General features: G+C 40.3%; 2 protein-coding genes across 2 annotated transcripts in view; one reads left to right on the top strand and one right to left on the bottom strand.

Moving 5' to 3' along the window:
- Positions 1-10,175, top strand: part of PKN3 (protein kinase N3) — a 15,810-nt gene extending 5,635 nt beyond the window's left edge. Inside the window, exons 9-22 of the mRNA XM_009888063.1 lie at positions 317-392; positions 1,358-1,529; positions 2,571-2,682; positions 3,479-3,556; positions 3,612-3,685; positions 5,060-5,126; positions 5,727-5,818; positions 6,187-6,363; positions 6,453-6,515; positions 7,079-7,155; positions 7,774-7,916; positions 8,160-8,267; positions 8,861-8,941; positions 9,785-10,175. Of these exons, the coding sequence (XP_009886365.1) occupies positions 317-392; positions 1,358-1,529; positions 2,571-2,682; positions 3,479-3,556; positions 3,612-3,685; positions 5,060-5,126; positions 5,727-5,818; positions 6,187-6,363; positions 6,453-6,515; positions 7,079-7,155; positions 7,774-7,916; positions 8,160-8,267; positions 8,861-8,941; positions 9,785-9,997 (1,533 nt within the window). The 3' untranslated portion in view covers positions 9,998-10,175. The remainder of the gene's footprint in view (positions 1-316; positions 393-1,357; positions 1,530-2,570; positions 2,683-3,478; positions 3,557-3,611; positions 3,686-5,059; positions 5,127-5,726; positions 5,819-6,186; positions 6,364-6,452; positions 6,516-7,078; positions 7,156-7,773; positions 7,917-8,159; positions 8,268-8,860; positions 8,942-9,784) is intronic.
- Positions 10,176-13,155: 2,980 nt separating this feature from the next.
- The window catches only part of ZDHHC12 (zinc finger, DHHC-type containing 12), a 5,186-nt gene continuing 1,029 nt past the window's right edge, over positions 13,156-17,312 (bottom strand). The window contains 5 exon segments of the mRNA XM_009888062.1: positions 13,156-13,646; positions 14,241-14,407; positions 15,842-15,928; positions 16,922-17,061; positions 17,064-17,145. Coding sequence (XP_009886364.1) covers positions 13,337-13,646; positions 14,241-14,407; positions 15,842-15,928; positions 16,922-17,061; positions 17,064-17,145 — 786 coding nt within the window. The 3' untranslated portion in view covers positions 13,156-13,336.

Raw genomic sequence — 17,312 nt, 5'->3', positions numbered from 1 at the left:
AAATGGCTATGTTTTTTATATATAGTTTTACAAATTAGATTAATTTTGTTTGGGATATGAATTGGTCATAATTTTGGGGGTTTTTCTGCATTTCAGGCAGCAGAAAATTCCAACATCTAAAACCACAGTTGAAGTAATAGGTGTTTAGAGGGTGAAGCTAGAATAACACACTCCAGAGTCTGTCTGGGGGAGTGACTCCTAACTTACCAAACAGATATGAATGGAGAATTTGATGAGAGAACAGGCATGTGTGAAAGTTTTTGTGTTCACAGTGTAAATGGAGTATCCTGACAAATCCTCTTTGCTTCTCTGACAGGTGATGTTCTGTAATCCTGTCATTGAGAGAAAGCCAAAACTGCAGCGACAGAAACGCATTTTCCCCAAACAGAAAGGTAATCTGCTAGACAGCTGACTGCTTACTATGTAGCGTGTGTAGGTGAGGGCAGGGTTTTGCACAAGCAGGCTGGCATGCAATCCTATCTCATTAAATTTGGGAGACATTAAAATGCTCGCTAATTACTGTAAGTAGGTGGGCTTTATTAGAATGTGAAAGTTTGTTCAGTCGCAAAAAGTGCAGGCAGCCTGGCTGCAGCATGGTGTGAAATGTGATATTGTTGCGGTGTTTCTATTCACAATTAACATTGTTAGGAAAATATAATTAGTAGTTATTTAACAGACTTCTCAGCAAGGTCCAGGACTCAAGCTGTACTAATTTAATCAGCAATTGGTTCAACCAGGTATTGGAAGGTTTTCTGGAAAACTCAGAATTATGGAAGACTGTAGCACAAACAGGTTACTGATTGTCTGTCAGGTCTTTAGAGCTGGCATCTCAGATCCACAGTTTAGGGACTGGAATAACTTACATTCTTTCTTTGTCTGCAAAATCTTTCTTGTGAAGCTGAATAAGGTAAGACTTTAGGTACTGAAGACTCCTGGCAGTGAGGATAAATGAGATTTTTGTATTTATGTTCTTCAGGAAGTAGTAAAAATAATGACAATATCCCAAATGTTTTACTCTTTTTATGATATTTTCAGAAACTTGCTGTTAACAGGCTGCATGATTAAAATGCAGTGTTGAAATAGAGGAAAAGCTGACTTAAAATAAATTCTTAATGTTTTATGCAGTTTCTGCTTGAGGATTGGTATGATATTATATGAATCTGAATGTAGGTGAAGTAGTATATCTGTCTCATCTTCATTATTAAACTTTCTTTCCTAAAAACAAGCCCATTCTCCCTACGATGGGCTACCTTTTTGAGTAACCCACGGGTGTTTGGGTGGAAATTATAATTTAACAGTACATTAGATTGTAATTTGTGTTGTAATCTCACTGGTGTTTTGACTCTGACTCCTCCAGGGAAGGAATTTCTCCGAGCTCCTCAAATGAACATAAATGTTGCTGCTTGGGGTCGCCTGATGATGAGTTTCCTTCCTCCGTGTAGTTCCATGAGCACGCTAAGTCCCCCACTTCATGACCCCATTCACACAGACTTCTCTCCAGTTCCCCCACAAAGTCATGTTGATTCAGTGTCCAAACTGAGTTGGTAAGTTGTGTTCTAAGTGTTGCTGGGTGGCACGCTGGAACAGGTGTAGGATAGATCTTAAAATTAAGTTGCACCTTACTAACACGGAGGAGGATACTGATGTGAAAATTTTATCTGTGGAACTTAATTCAGGATTTTAAGAAGAGCCAATGCTGCCTGAAACGGTGTGGTTTCAGTGGGGTGTTCAATATGCTGTGGCTAGCTCTGATTTATTGTTAGCAGTTAGACTGATTTCCAGAATTGCTGTCCTAACAAGCAGTGTGTTCCAGAGCCAGAGGAACTTCAGCAGCTTTCCTTTGCTCTGCAGTGAGAACTTTGGCTATAAAAGTGGTGATATGTAAACACTATGATACAGTAAAAAAAACAAAAGCAGATTTTCGAAAGTTATTTTATATGCACAAAAAGATGTACTGGTTCTACACTGTAAAGGAAAGAAAATTCCACTTATTAAATGTCTTAACTAGTATTGTAACTGAACTTTATGCAAGGTCACAATGTGATTGTTGTGAAAACGACTCTTCTTTCAGGAGATTACATGTGCCCCTCCAACCACTAGCATAATGTAGCATTTAGAAGGTACATAGCTAAGCTTTTAAATATGCTGTAGAAGAAAATTCTCTAAATAATAATTTTCTAAAATTGTCTGAATTAATTTTTAGATACTTAGTCATTCTCTAAAAGAGTATTCCCACTGATTCACAAGACCTAGGAAAAAAAAAATCAACTACTGCGTTGCTATTAAAATCAAGACTTCCTTTAAATTCTTGATCATAGTGACTTATTTCTACAAATTGTGTTTCAGAGCTAGTACTGAAACATGACTCTAACCATCAACAACATAATAGCACATTTTCTTTTTATTCATTTCAGAGAGCGTATGTCTTGTTGATACTTCACAGACTTGTGGTGTGAGTTCAGTTGTCCAGTGTATTGGACTTTGCTTATATAGCAAAGGTGATCCAAAGGTGTCTGTGTATCGTGTTCTGCCCTAAGGCAATCTCCTTCAATTTTGTCTTACAAATGCAGTGACTTTCCTGTGGCTAAGCTTACATTTGCTGATGAAGCACCACCCAAGCCTCCACGACTTTTTTTGATGGCCAACTCCAAAGAATCAACACCGCCTCCTGCAGATTCTCCGGTAATAGGGAGACTAATGGGGCTAATAGGGAGACTTTTCTTTGTTGGTGTGCTTTCGAGCCTGATTCTTCCTGTTTGTTTATTACTGGATAAATTAACTATACTTTAGGCGGGTGCCTCCTCATTAGTTGGCTCATCTCCAGGGATTTGGAATCCAGTGAACTATTTTGGCATGGAGTTTTCACGAAAGTGTTGTACCTCCTGTTTTGCCTTCCCTTTTCCTGTTTGTTTTGCCTTCCCTTTTCCTGTTTGTTTTGCCTTCCCTTTTCCTGTTTGTTTTGCCTTCCCTTTTCCTGTTTGTTTTGCCTTTCTTCTTTTTTTAAATTAGAAGTTCCTTTTCTTGGAGAAGCAAAATGGGAGGTAGGTCAGCATTGGGAGTTCAGGCCAAGAATACAGAACAGGTGACTACACAGATAAAGCAGGGAAGGAAGGTCAGCAGGCTTTTAGGACCCAATTAAGTTCTCTGTCATTAAAGAAACCGGGCAAAACCAAGAAGAGCTCTACTTCTCTGACAGGAAGGAGCAGGAAAATTGTTTTGAGTGGTGCAATGGTTAATGACCTGTGTTCTACCACATCTTACCCTTTCTCATTTGGCTTTGGAGGAAACTGCATTCTTTGAGCATTGTGACTCTTTTTAGGACATGAGATACCTTTTTTCTAGAAAGGAAATGTTTTTTCCTAGACTTTTAAAAGCACTTATTTTAAAAGATTTGACACTATCAAAAAATATTGTACATGGGAATAGTTTTGTGTGACTATAGACAATCTGTTTTCATGCTGTTTCCCTCCAAGCACAGGTGATGACCAACTGCAAGAAGTTATCTGTAGTTATGTTGGATCATAACAGAGGAGAAAATTTGGATGCGGGTGTTCAGGTCAGACTTGCTGATTTCAGAGGATGATCCACTGTAATTTTCTTTCTGTTCCTAGTGTCTGAAGAGGCTGCATGTTGAGAAGTCTTGTGGCTCTGCACTAACAGAATTTCCAATCCCAGCATCTCCAAGGTAATTATGGACAGCATGGTCTGTCTTGGGTCACAGATTAAAGAGGTACTGGGCTGCAATTTTTGAGCATGCAGTCTAAAATTCTGCTCAAGGTACGCTTTAGTTTCTCAGGAGCAGACTCTTAGTGCTGAATGTAGACAATACTGTGAAAAGTCTTCTCCCAAATTCACTTGTCCAAATGTCTGCTGCGCCTTATCTGCTTATTAACCCCAATACTTAGCCTGTTGATAGGCTGTACACTACAATATAATAGATGACTTTAGTAGAAGGTGAAGTTGCTTAACTGTTTTCAAGTGCTTCCTTGTGTTTGAAGTTTTATGGTGTAGTACTTGCCTGCATTCTAAGTAACACATTTTGGAAACACTTCTAGCATCCCTCACACTTCTGTTTCTATTGATACTCAAGATACACTGTCTTTCATTACATAGGGAGATATAAAACAGCAAGTTGTTTATAGTCTGACAGTTACATGTACGCAATTTGTATGTAGCAAGGATATACAGTAGTAAGTATAGCAAAAAAGGACAATTAAAAAAAAAAAAAAAGTTGAACAAATACTGACCAAAAAAGCACAAATAGCAAAATCTATCTAAGCTGATCTTGCAGGTCAGATCATAGAATTATGTTCATAACTTCATCATCGCTTTTGAGGGGTCCCATATTCAAACGCTGTAGTCAGGATGCAGTCAGGCACCCACCTGCCTTCTCACTGAGAAGGCTGAGGAGGGGGTTGAGTCCTTCATGAGTAGATACTTAGCCCTTCATTTCACTCAGTGGAGGAGTATGGAGTGTCTGCTGTCATTTAAAGATGATTCTGGACTAAAGCATTTAGAGTGTGGGTTTTTGGTTGGGTTTTTTTTTAATTCTTTCCAAGCAATTCTGCAGCCTTCGTTTCCTTGGTAACACCTTGTGGCTGACATAACATTCTGTAGCATCTTTTTATTCAGCTACTTATTTTCCAGCAACATTTTATGTCTGTTGTCTCACCGTGTTTCACTTCCAATTACTGTTCAAGAACTTCTTATGCCCTTGTCCTACTTGTACTATACACATTCATGTCTGATTAACACAATTGCTGTTCAGTCTGCTGAAAAGATTTTAGGGAAAATTGCATTTTGCTGTCCCAAGGATGGGGTTGAAAGGGAACTAACCCTGTTATGGGAAGTAACAGAGAGAGCAAGCAAGGCTTTGGAGAGTCAGAATCATTGCTCGTGTTGCCAGTAGAGATGGAAATCAGACTGCTGCCACTGGAAGCAGTTTCCTTACCTTATTGTTACCTGCTCCTTTTTTGGAGTGGCAGAACAACAGCAGCAAGCCTAAGTTTTCAGGATCTTTTGGGTATTGTCCCAGCAATTCTTCTTTGTTTGTTTGCAGGAAAAGGACAGTTCAGCTTGAGGATTTTCACTGCATAGCCATGCTGGGACGTGGCCACTTTGGGAAGGTAGTGTATAAGTGTACACTTTGTGGAGGAGGGCAGTAGGACTGTGGTTGTTAAGATGGGTCTCTGCCTCAGAGTCTGAATAGAAACACTGCCGTACCAAAGAGATTTGTTGCAGTGCAGATATAGAAAACAACCCCAACTATATAAACAGCTGATAATTCCTGTTAACAGTCAAAATTCCTGAAGATTTGTGGCTTCAAAGCCTGGAGAAAACCATCCAGGGAGTGCTAAGTCATTTCATAAAGCACATCATTACCGTTCCTTTCATTATCGTTGTGATCACTAGTGGAATAGCTCCATTCTCAAATATTGTGTGTGTAGTTGCATGCTGTGAGAGCTCTGAGGTGCTCATAAAGTGCTCGACCATCTGTGATACTACTGTTTGTGAAAAGAATATAACTTACACTGACATCCTTCTGGACTGTGTGCTGCAGCACAAGGAGCAGGAAATAATGTTCTCCATTTCTGGAGTTACTTGAGCTTGGTTTTGAGAATAACTGTCTGGAATGGATGGAAATCATTTGTGTCAATGGGAGTCAAAGTAATCCAATAAGGAAATAACAGATTTGTTTGAAGTACAGGTTTTCTGTTGTCTTTCAGGTACTGCTGGCCCAATATAAGGCAACTGGGAAGCTGTATGCTATCAAAGCCTTGAAGAAAAAAGATATTATTAGGAGAGATGAAATTGATAGGTGAGCTTTGTTTAGAGATGGTACCATCTATTGCCAGAGGCTACATTAACACACCTGTAATCAAATGTCGGTAGGTATGATGTGTACTGGTCACAGTATTATTAAGGTTAAATGTGACCTGAAGGCTTGGGTAACTAAAGTAAGGAACTTTATAACATCACTGCTTTCTAGCTTCTGGTGGAATAACACCTGAAGAACACTCTAAAACTCAAGGTTTGGAGGTATGTAAGATAAATATGTATTAGCCCTCACTTTTTTTTTTTCTGTAACTTGAGATGTAAAGATTTTCTTTTTCATCTTGTTTTTCTCAAAACAGGCTTTTCTGACAAGTTTTAACATTGACGTTTTCTTTCTTTGTATCCTGGCAGCTTGAACTGTGAGAAGCGAATATTTGAAGTGGTCAATTCTTCTGATCATCCATTCCTTGTGAACATGTTTGCATGCTTCCAGACACCTCATCATGCTTGTTTTGTGATGGAATATACCCCGGGTGGTGATCTTATGATGCGCATACATGAAGATGTCTTTCCGGAGCATGTAGCACAGTGAGTTAGAATTAGCCTAGTTTCCAGGCACTAAAAATTTTTAACTTGATTGTCATAGATATTTCCTGATAACTATTTCTCTCTTTTAGGTTTTATACAGCCTGCGTAGTCTTGGGGCTCCAGTTCTTGCATGAGAAGAAAATTGTTTATAGGTAATGCAGCAAAGAATCAAGTATAAGACAGTTCAGCAACTTGAAAGTTTATTTTTCCTGTAGCTATATGTCTGGAGCTCACTATCTTGCTAGGGTTTCTAATCTTTCTGTCTGTCTTTATTTTCCTCTTGCCTGTTGCTATCAGCATGTTCATCGTGCTTACAGTAAAGAAAGTCATCTAGAAGCTATTCATCTGATGTGTTGCAGGTGATTAATCCTCTGTGACATGTCAATAACTTCGGGGGGGCACCTGTAAGTCACTACTTTCTTTTTTTTACTGTGATAGTCAAGTAATTTGTCATGCTGTTGTGGGATGCTCTTTTCCAGATGAATAAGCCCCACCCAGCTCTAAGCTGCTTTGTGAGCCTTTCATTAAGAGGAAAATGTCAATAAATTAAGGGGAATTTTCCAAATAATATGTTATTTAAACCAAATGTAGACTTTACTCAATTTAGATTTTATTCTCTTTATTCATATCTAGTTTCTGCCTCTTGCAAAAAAAGATGTTGGATGGCAATCCTCGAACTTCATCCACCATTTTCTTTCCTCTCCTTTGCCTGCAGGGACCTGAAATTGGATAATCTGCTTTTAGATGCTGAAGGGTTTGTGAAGATCGCAGATTTTGGGTTGTGTAAAGAAGGTGAGTGACTTCGGTGAAGCCAAAATTGAACCATCAGAACCAGTTTGGGATCATAGAATCATAGAATGGTTTAGGTTGAAAGGGACCTTGAAGATCATCGACTTTCAACCCAAATACAGGTACTGAGGTGGCTGTGTTTAACTTGTATTCAGCTCCATCTTAAAAATAAAACAAAACCCACCAAAACCAAAACACACACACCCTAACAAACCAAACAACAAAAAACCCTCACCTGTCTGGCCATGATGAACTTGGAAAGAGTACTTTGTCCTTTAATCGTCAGGAAACCTGTGAAGGAGTTTACAGTGTGCTCATTTGCTCAAAGGAGCCAGAATATAGGATACTACAAAACACGTGCTTGAGTAAATGAGCAATGGAATGTTCAGGAAGTGTCCATGGTTTTACTGTTTAAGTGTTGCCTATATATTTCTTATTTGGAGTTTTTAGAGGCCTCATGTTTCATACTTCCTTATTGGCATTTAGAATCATTAATGACAGCCCTTGCCCAGTTAAAAGCATTAGATTATCAAGTGATAATCTATGGCTTTCAGAAGGTGAGACTGCATGTGATCCATTTAGTAATGTGTGCTGGATTTTGCAAGTGTTCTTTTCCTACAGGAATAGGTTTTGGAGACCGCACAAACACCTTCTGCGGCACTCCTGAATTTCTGGCTCCAGAAGTCCTGACGGACATTTCATACACTCGGGCAGTAGACTGGTGGGGACTGGGTGTTCTCATTTATGAGATGCTTGTTGGTGAGGTAAGACCACCTTTCTCTCAGAGGATCTCACTAAGCAGTCTTGAGGAGAGTAGTACCCGACCACCTGAGATAAAATTTTGCTGAATGTAGCCAACTATTTATTAGTACTTAATTTAAATTTTTCTCGTTCATAGTGCCTGGCAAACACTAATTAATCCGTACAACTCCCTGCTATTCTCATCCCTATTTAATAGTGAGGAATGGGTGCTATGTGGATTAAATAATAAAATGTCACAATTGCAGTCACCATTCCCTGGAGATGATGAGGAAGAAGTCTTTGACAGTATTGTCAACGATGAAGTCCGATATCCACGATTCCTTTCATCTGAGGCACTTTCTATAATCCGTAAGGTAATGGGATTGATGGGTGTCTGGGAGCCTGAGGAATTTGCATTTACTGTGTAAGTGGATCCAGAGGGACTCTATTAGGATGGGATAGCATTTGTGTGTGTAAACTGGAGCTGCCTACACAGACTAAGGAAACATTTTAAATTTACACATATTTTTCCTTTCTTTCTCTTTACATAAATGCTATTCTTGTGTCTGAGGATGACTAAGCAGGCCTCTTACTGAGGTCTGTTGCTGCTAACTCTGAAATGGGAGAAGTGTTTGTTCAAGTGCAGGAATGTCAGAATCATTCAGTGGAGATGGCTTGATTCAGTTTTTGAATGTGACCCATTAGACACAGGTGCACAACTAAGATGAGACGCTTCATGTAGTTTATAGCAGGTATCTTATTGATGTTGGCAAGTTGTTTACAAGGAACTAGGTCTGAGCTATTGCTAGCAGATTATAACCTTGCTGCAAAGTGAGAATGAGAAGATAGTGACGGGTCAGTCCATCTCCTTCTTTTTGTTTTTCTTTCTGGAATGTTATTTCTGTCCATCTTTGTTCCAGTTGTTTAATTTTGAACTTTGAAATTTGGTATTTGGTATTGCCCGCAGCTTCTTCGGAAATGCCCAGAGCGTAGACTGGGAGCAGGGGAAAAAGATGCAGAAGAGATTAAAATCCAGGCCTTTTTTAAGGTAGGAACGCACCTTATCCCTCCCCCTCATCTCTTGTGTTTGAGCTGCAAGTGATTTGCTTTCTGTTGGTATTGAGGCACAGTTCTGTTAGTTTTCAGTGAGATCTTAGTGGTAGTTTCTGTTGCACCTCATGCTGTATTCAGGAATACGTGTTTTGATTCATGTTTAAAATAACATCCTCCAAGTGTGTTTTCTGGGATCTGTAAGCTTCCAGAGCCAGTTTGTTATTTCTGCTGGTGCTGCTTCTGTGTACAAATATACCTACTTTTTGAGCCATCAACAAACACCCCTGTTTAAATCAAACTGCAGCAGTCAAAGATACTGTCCAGTGATGACAGTGATTTCCAGTCAATTTGATGGCACCTGCACTTGCAGGATATGCATGAATCCTGAGAGAAATTGAGGTTAAAGACACATTTGCTTTAGGTCAAGGGTTCCCGACAAAGGGTTACCATTCCTCCTTGTCATTACCCGTCTGCCAGAAGTTATTAGACTTGTAGCCCCTGGCTGGCTTTGCACTGGAGTAAGAAAAGAATTAAGATGTCAGCAGAAATTGCTGGGAAGTCCACAGATCCACCTGACCACAACTGTGCTTTAGTTTTGTCCCTCCTAAATATAGTTTGAGCTGTAACTTTGTTGGTGTTCTGAAGAACAGCCTTAGACTGTAAGGAATCTCTGTACTACCTGGCCTACACCCGCTATGCTGGCATTTTTTCAATTTTCTCTCTCTCTCTCTCTCTTAATAAGACATGTTGCAAGGGAGGCTGCAATCCTTCCTCTTACTTTCATGTTTCATAAATAATCTTAATGTCTATCTCACATGTTCGCTCCCTTCTCTTACAGGAAATTGATTGGGATGCCTTGTTTGCCAGAACTCTGAAGCCCCCTTTTGTGCCCACTTTAAGAGATCCCACTGACATTAGCAATTTTGATGAGGAGTTTACATCACAAAAGCCGATCCTTACTCCTCCAGAGGAGGTTGCTCTCCTAACCCGTAAGGAGCAGACTGTCTTCAAGGACTTTGACTTTGTCTCACAACACCTTTTAAATGTTTGATTCCTGTGCTATAAGAAACATGAACGGATTGTTACCACCTTGAAAGCATGTAGAGAGGACTTGGCATGGGCAATGGAAAAGTCAACAGAATTTGTAGCACTGGTAGTGTTGATGACCCCAGGAAGAGAGTGCCCTGCAAGTTAAGTTAACCTACTGTGGGTTTTTTCAGCCTCATTTGTTGGAAGGATACTGGATGTCAGTTATCTTTAAGGAGTAATTAATGTTTGATTGGATATAAATTCTGCTGCCATTGAATATAGATGGAAATTGGGAATTTAAGCTGGACTTAATTTAATGAAATCAAATCACCTTTGCAACCCAGGTTACTCTTTGCAGAAAGACTAAGTAAGTAGCACAGCTTTTTAAAGTTGCATTGTAGTACGGGAATGGCCGCTTCTCACCTATTTTCTAGAGAAGATATGCAGCATTCCCTCTTTGTAATCATTTTATGCCCATTCCCATTCATAATTATGTATGCCAGAGAATGAATGTATTTTAACCCAACCAAGACAATGTTTGGGTTTCATAATGATCCAAGTAATATATCTTAAGGAGTTTCTTTCTACTTCTTTGAGGATGCTAAATGTCAGTTATTGTTTTTAATGATATGAAAAAGCTACAGCTTTGCACACGCTAGGGTTTTTTTAAAAATAAAGATACCTTTTCTTATAATGGAATTTCAGCTTTTCATCTCCTTGGTGTTAGCTGAATGTTTCATATGAGGGCTAACCATATTCTGCTCAACGGGCAGGATTTTATTTTTCTCTCTAAATATCAATAGTAATATTTTCTCCCTTCCCTCCTTCTCACTGAAGTTGTCTGTGTACATATTGCATGGTGTCATCAGCTGTCACATACAAATGACTGCAGTCAAGTTGTGTCTTCACAGATTTTTTTCAATGTGTATATCCTGAATCTTTTTTGGGATAGTTAAATAATAATAGCGTTAATACTGGAAACTCAGTAAGTTAAAGGTGATTTCATCTGCCTGGTAGCATATCTTCTAATTATACTTGATAATTTTTTTTCTCTTAAATTCATGTTAACTTGTTAGGGAAAAAAAGGATCGATATCCAGAAATGAAGCATCACACCAACAACATTAGGGACACACACCTATTACTCTTTCAATTTGTCTTCAGCAGAGGTAGATAGAAGTTGAACTAACACAATTGTGCTATATCTGGAGATAAGGTTTGGGTGCAGCTAGTGAGCTGTCATTATTAAATCAAGGCTGGTCTACGTGCTTCAGAATTCAGAGAGGTAAGAGCTATGTTTGTGCAAAACAGAAATAATTCATCCTGGATCTAGATTTCATATTTTCAAGTACAATGGCTTCTGAAATTCCCGCTTACAAATATCCTTGCAACCTCCTGCTCTGCCTTGCTGAGTAATGCCCAATTTAAAGCAGGATACACATTTTCCTCACCCTTGTTTGAATAGTAACGGTTGGCTTGCTGTTGGCCCCTACAGTGTGTTTTATGACCTTTCCTAAGGTCAAGGCTTCTGTAAAGCGGTAAGTAGCACAGTGGATTGTTAGCACAGGTCAAACCTCGAATTTGGGTTCAAAGAGAGCATAAAGAACAAAAAAGGCATGTTTAATCTTTTAATTTATAGCTTATAGTAAAGTAAAAAGACTGTAAATTACCATCCTGGTGCATTTTAAAAAGAATTCCCAAACAGAGCAAAACTGTGTGTTTTGAACTGTAGTACCTGCTGACAAATTTTTATTTGATACCTGAAGAACCAGAAATTGTTAAGTAGCAAACGAGCCATACTTTAGCAGACACTGCACTGACACAAACAAACTGCAGAATCCTTTCTGATGGTATACAGTTGTTATGAAAAAAAATCTTAAGTGTTCTGATATCCCTCTGATAAGAGTTTCTGCCCTGAACAAACACAGATTACAAACTCTGGAGTTGGTCAAAAAAGGGATCCTTCTGCTGTTTTTTAAACTGCTTTTGGACTATGGTGCTGTATTAGTAACTACACGGTCCTTCTGTGAGTGCTTATCAACTTTAAACCCTGAGTGCATCCTACCAGCTTGTCAGATGTGCTCTTGAGCTGGTGTTAATTCCTGAGCCAAGGCAATTAAGGCACAAAATAACTATAACTAAGGTTTTGTTGTGGTGATGGGGTTTTGGGGTTCTTTTTAAACAAAAGAGGGTCAGGACTAAATTCATACCACAGCCTTTTCTGTTTATAAAGCTAAAATTGGTCATCCCAAATATCCTTTTAGTTCCTCATGGAAACTTGAAGTAAGACCTGTTATTACAATGGCAAACAAGCTTGCTGCTATCCTAGAAAGCTATCAGTACCCCCTAATCGCAATGAAACAGGACCTAGAATATTTTGTTTTGCATTTAAACTTTGTATTCTTCTATTAAACTTTTACTGGTATGTTGAGGTAGCAGTATTAACAACAGTGTTTGCTGAATGAGGCAAGAAGTACCCACCTCTGCTACTGGTCGTCTCCTGACACGCTACAGGAGGGGTCTGAGCATGAAGTTATCTGCAGAAATCATTCAGTAGGCAAGTATTACTTTTCTGTCCAAACAAAAGCGGATGGTATCATTCTTTGCTGACTTCGTTCAAAACAGTCTGAACTGTTCACAGCACCATCAACTTAAAGAAAAAACTGTTAGGAAGCTGGTCAGGGTGTCACAGAGTACAGGCCAATTACCTCATAAGCTGAATTTGGTGCCCTAGAGCTGTTTTTCATGCACACGAACACTATTAACACTCAAATCTTTGTGAAAAGCATTAAGTTGAGGCATGTGGTTAAGATAAAATTTGCTTTTGACTGTCCAAATATTTACTCAAATATTTCTATTACATGCCCAACACTACCGACAAAAGGCACTGCGATTCTTCTCACAGTGAGAACTATGTTGAAGAAAGGCCACAGGAATTATATTGATTCTGGCTGGTTTTGTCTGTAGTAACTGCTGTTCACTAGCAGCAAAAGCAGATGGAAACTTTGGGGAAGAGAAGTGAACATGGATGCTCACACTACTCTTGCATCTCTTCTGGAGATGTGGATGCAGTCAGCAAAAGGAAGTAAATTTAGAGAGATACCTTTGCTCAGTCCAGAAATCAGCCCTGCTGCCCTTCCCAGAACCAGTGTCTCCCCTTTAACAGTGTTACTCATATATAAAAAAATAACCCTGATTATCCTTGAAAGGTAATTTGCAGGATGAACGGGTGGTGGAATAGGTTGCATAGTTCACAATGTACTAAAGTTCCATGCAAGGAAACAGCAGCAGTTTGCATTAGCAAAGCTTTACCCAGCAACCTGCAGCTGTGTTGGCACTCTACCAGGTAGGTGCTACTGTGACTAGACAGGCTCATTGTTCCTGTGGAAATAGATGTTCTCCCATGCAGTGAGGTGTCTTGAACAGAAGAATCTCCAGAGATTGAGGATTACCCCTTGGTCAAAGGGATTCTCCAACTCAGAGTGTCGCAGATAGGAGATGCGATGGTGTGACATGAATTCCCAGGTGGTGGTGTTGCATGAGATCAGATAGAGGTGCGAAATAAGCAGCAGAAGGACAACAATGGTGAATATGACTATCAGGAGGAAGGACATGAGGAGGAAAATGTTGTGCTGCAGCCAGTCCCAGGACTGTTCAAAGTAGAGGCCTGACCTTTCAATTCAAAGAAAAATAAGTCAATGGTTAAAGATGTAGAACTAGTTACATAAGCCAAGCAAACTTGATGGCACATTTAAGTTTGATTCAAAACTAGTGAGCTTCTGATAGTCATGGACTACAGAAAGTTAATGTTCTACAAACTCTTATGGAGACTGCACCAGTAGTGACTTAGATTCTAAGACGTTTAAAAGATGCTGGTTCCCCTGACAGCTCTAAGAAACAATCATCTTCAGTTAACTCCTCTCCTGAACAGGCGTACAGCTGAAACCCCACTGGAGCTTCCAGTACTTTGATTTGTAAACAAAGATCATATTACAGTAACTGAAGCAAAATTAGTTAGCTTTTTTACTGTTGTTAATTCTGTTAATTTAAGTTTAAAACAAAAATGAACAATGAAACCAAAGTTACGAGACTCTGCTCAACTATTGATCAGCTGTGTTGACCCTCGGAAGAACTGATCTCCAGGGTGCAAAAGAGGGTGAAGATACAAAGCCAATCCAGTCACTGCAGTAAACTCTTCAGTGGGGCTTCAGGAGCACCAAAACTTTTAGCCAGCTCAGAGATCCAAGTGCTGATTCCAGACCTTACCAAGCAACATGACCTCCCCACAGCAGAACTACAAGCTGCACGCTCAAGTAGGCTATGAAGAGGGGGTGATTCTTCTCTCCTACACAGTTCTCAATCCAGGGGCAGTGATGGTCATAACGCCGTACACAGTGTTGGCACAGCTGGCAGTGCTTAGCTCGCATTGGTTGCTGCAAAACAAAACCCAAACAAACACTAGCAATAGTGCACTGCTGTTCGACTCCCTGTTCGGTGGAAGAGAGCACCATGCTATACCATCTTCCTCCCCAACAGTACTGTCCCAAAAGCACTCCATATTCATAGAATCATAGATGGGGTTGGGTGGGAAGAGACCTTAAAGATCACCTCATTCCAACCCACCTACCCAGGCCAGGGACACATCCCACTAGACCAGGTTGCTCAACCCAGTCTATGTTATGTTAGTCTATGTTATATTGAGGTAACAGCACAACATAAACATTCCTAAGGCAGCTGAAGGGGATCAGGATTCCCCTGGTACACGCCCAAATGAGTGAGATTCAAATTAAACAACTCTTCCACACTACTTCTATCTATACATTTTCTTTATTATCTACCTACTTATAGGAAGTCCAGTGTGCAAAGAAGGGAGACAGAGCCAATTGGTCTATTCAGGAAAGCAAGAGCAGAGTGCAGAGGTGAAAAACTAGGACCACAGCTATTGAAGAAAGTGGACAGGGATGGGATGTCTTTACAGGACTGCCTAGAGGAAGAAGTGTCTCTACTTGTGTGTGAATACAAGATACTTGCACAGGAAAGCAGCTCACGTACCAGGAATAAAAAAGATGAAAGACCTGGCTCAGGAAAGTAGCGTGAGTGTGCCTCCTAGGATTGGTTCCCTGAAGCGTATATATGTTTTGCCTGCTTTTCCTCTTGCAATAAGCTCACTTCTCCTGGTAGATATTCTTCAGGAATTTATGAAAGCTGGGATAATGCTTGATTTTATTAAACTGATAAGGATTGCTCTGAAAGGCTTTAGGCAAACTGTTTTAAGAGATAATTTAAATGCTCTAATTTTTCTTCGTGCTTTTACAATTCAGGCTAATGTTTTGTTGTTTTTAGGCCTCTGAGCAAGCTCACTGCTACAAGCAGTTCTTATTTGTCACGCTGAACTACTTTCCTGACTCTCTATCAAGACATCTTCAAAATAACCTTTTTGACAATACTGTAAGGTCTGACTGACATGGTAGTGAGAATGTAGAATACATTTTTCCCACGGCAAAAGAAGATTCTTGTTTCTATGAATTAGCAGGGACTTGTTCCAACCTGGGAAAACTAGTATACATGCCAATGTCCATCACTACTACATCTTTACCTACGCAATTCATTTGGATCACTTTCCAATTCAGGACTGTATCTGAATTCAATTTGCTAGCTGTATTTACTTTTTCTGTGAGTTTTTTAGGAGGAGAGTGACCCTTTGACAGAATTAATCAGATCTGCCGTGCCTCCCAACCACTGAGCAGCGAGCAGCAGTGACAGAGCAGAAAAACAAAGGCAACAGCAGCTCAGCAAAGATGTTGCCAAGAAATGTAAGCTTGCAAATCACTGATCCCATTCTCTTCTAGTGTGTTATGAATGCCTACCTTCACCATGCAGTAACCACAACGACGCATCTTAATATTGCTTGGAACCTGGGGTATCACCATGCTTTGTTCCTCAATATTGCCTGCCTGCAAAATAGAGACAGGGAGTGAGTGACTAAGGAGTTTTCGTGTGCTGCTGTCTGAAGTATAGTAGCTATTAGCCCACTTGGTGTGACTGAGCTGTCTGGATCCTTTACACAGTGCTGGCTATCTCTGGCAGTAGGAAAGTTAAAATAATTCCTCAGAATTCCTACAGAAGTTGCTATATAAATACTATGGCATGAAATTTCATTGCAGACAGTTAAGGTACAATGAGAGAGAACAAGCTACTGTAACTATAGAAAGAACGTTTGCACAGAGGCAGAAATAACTGTGGAAAAGATACCACACCGATGCCAGCGCTACACTTTGGGACAAAAATAAACAAGGTTGGATTTCACTTCCAAATACAATAATGATATCTTTTCAGTATAAGCAGTGCTACTTATTCGTAACAGCCAACATTTATATTAATGATGGATGGTTAAAATCGATAATGTGCTGTCTCTTTTGTCGTACACAATCTGTAAGGCAGTGAACCAGGAGTAGCTTACCTCTCAGTTACTGTAACTTTGCACCTCCACTTACCTCACTCTGTTGTTTGAGTATGTGTCCTCTGAGAGGGCAACAAATCTATAAACAGTTTGATAAATAGAGTTGCAGAGAGCACTTTCTTCCAAGTTTGCCATTCACTTTGGGGTTTTTTGCACTTAGCGGTGGTTAGCATAACATAGGTCGTACATATGTTCCATAGGGTACTGCGGCCTCTGATGCAAGAGAGGACTTACGCTCAAATGGCACTTACAATGGGAGAGTGGTGTAAAATAATACACAGTTCAGTCTGTGAACCCTACTGCAGTTAAAAGAGTATGAATCAGACTGCCTGGCCTAATCTCCAAGGGTCTGTGTACGCTTCCTTTGTGCCAACTGCAACAGAAACTGTTCCAGACTGGTTTTATTTAGCAGATTGGGAAAAAGAAAAAAAAAAAGCCTATAGATTTTATAGCCTCACCACTTTCTTCCACTGATGAAGTGATATACCTTCACTTCCTCTTCAGACTTAACAAAACCAGGATCCATCAGAGACACCTTAAAGTACAGCAGTACAGAGCACAACACCAGTAAGACGAAGGTCAGTGGCTGCAGCAGCTCTCCGCGCTCCTCTTGCTTTTGCAGATCTGAAGAGCACCCCAAAAAGAGACAGCGGTAGTTCCTTGTGAAACGTTTGGGTTTTTCTCTCTGGCCTTAACCAAGGGGTCCCGCGTCTTGGGGAAGGGGGACGGGGAGAACACCGCGCGGGGTGAGACGGTGAGGAGCGGGCCACGGACGGGGCTCCCGAGCGCCCCACAGCCCTCAGGGCACCCCCGGGACCGGGCGAACACCCGTGTTTCCCCCCCGCCCCGCTCGGGCGCAGGCGGCCGGTACAGCCCGA

The sequence above is a fragment of the Charadrius vociferus genome, unplaced genomic scaffold (assembly GCF_000708025.1).
Source record: "Charadrius vociferus isolate BGI_N301 unplaced genomic scaffold, ASM70802v2 scaffold56, whole genome shotgun sequence".
Taxonomy (NCBI): Eukaryota; Metazoa; Chordata; class Aves; order Charadriiformes; family Charadriidae; genus Charadrius; species Charadrius vociferus.
The sequence above is the reverse complement of the archived record's forward strand: the minus strand, read 5'-3'. Positions and strand labels throughout refer to the sequence as shown.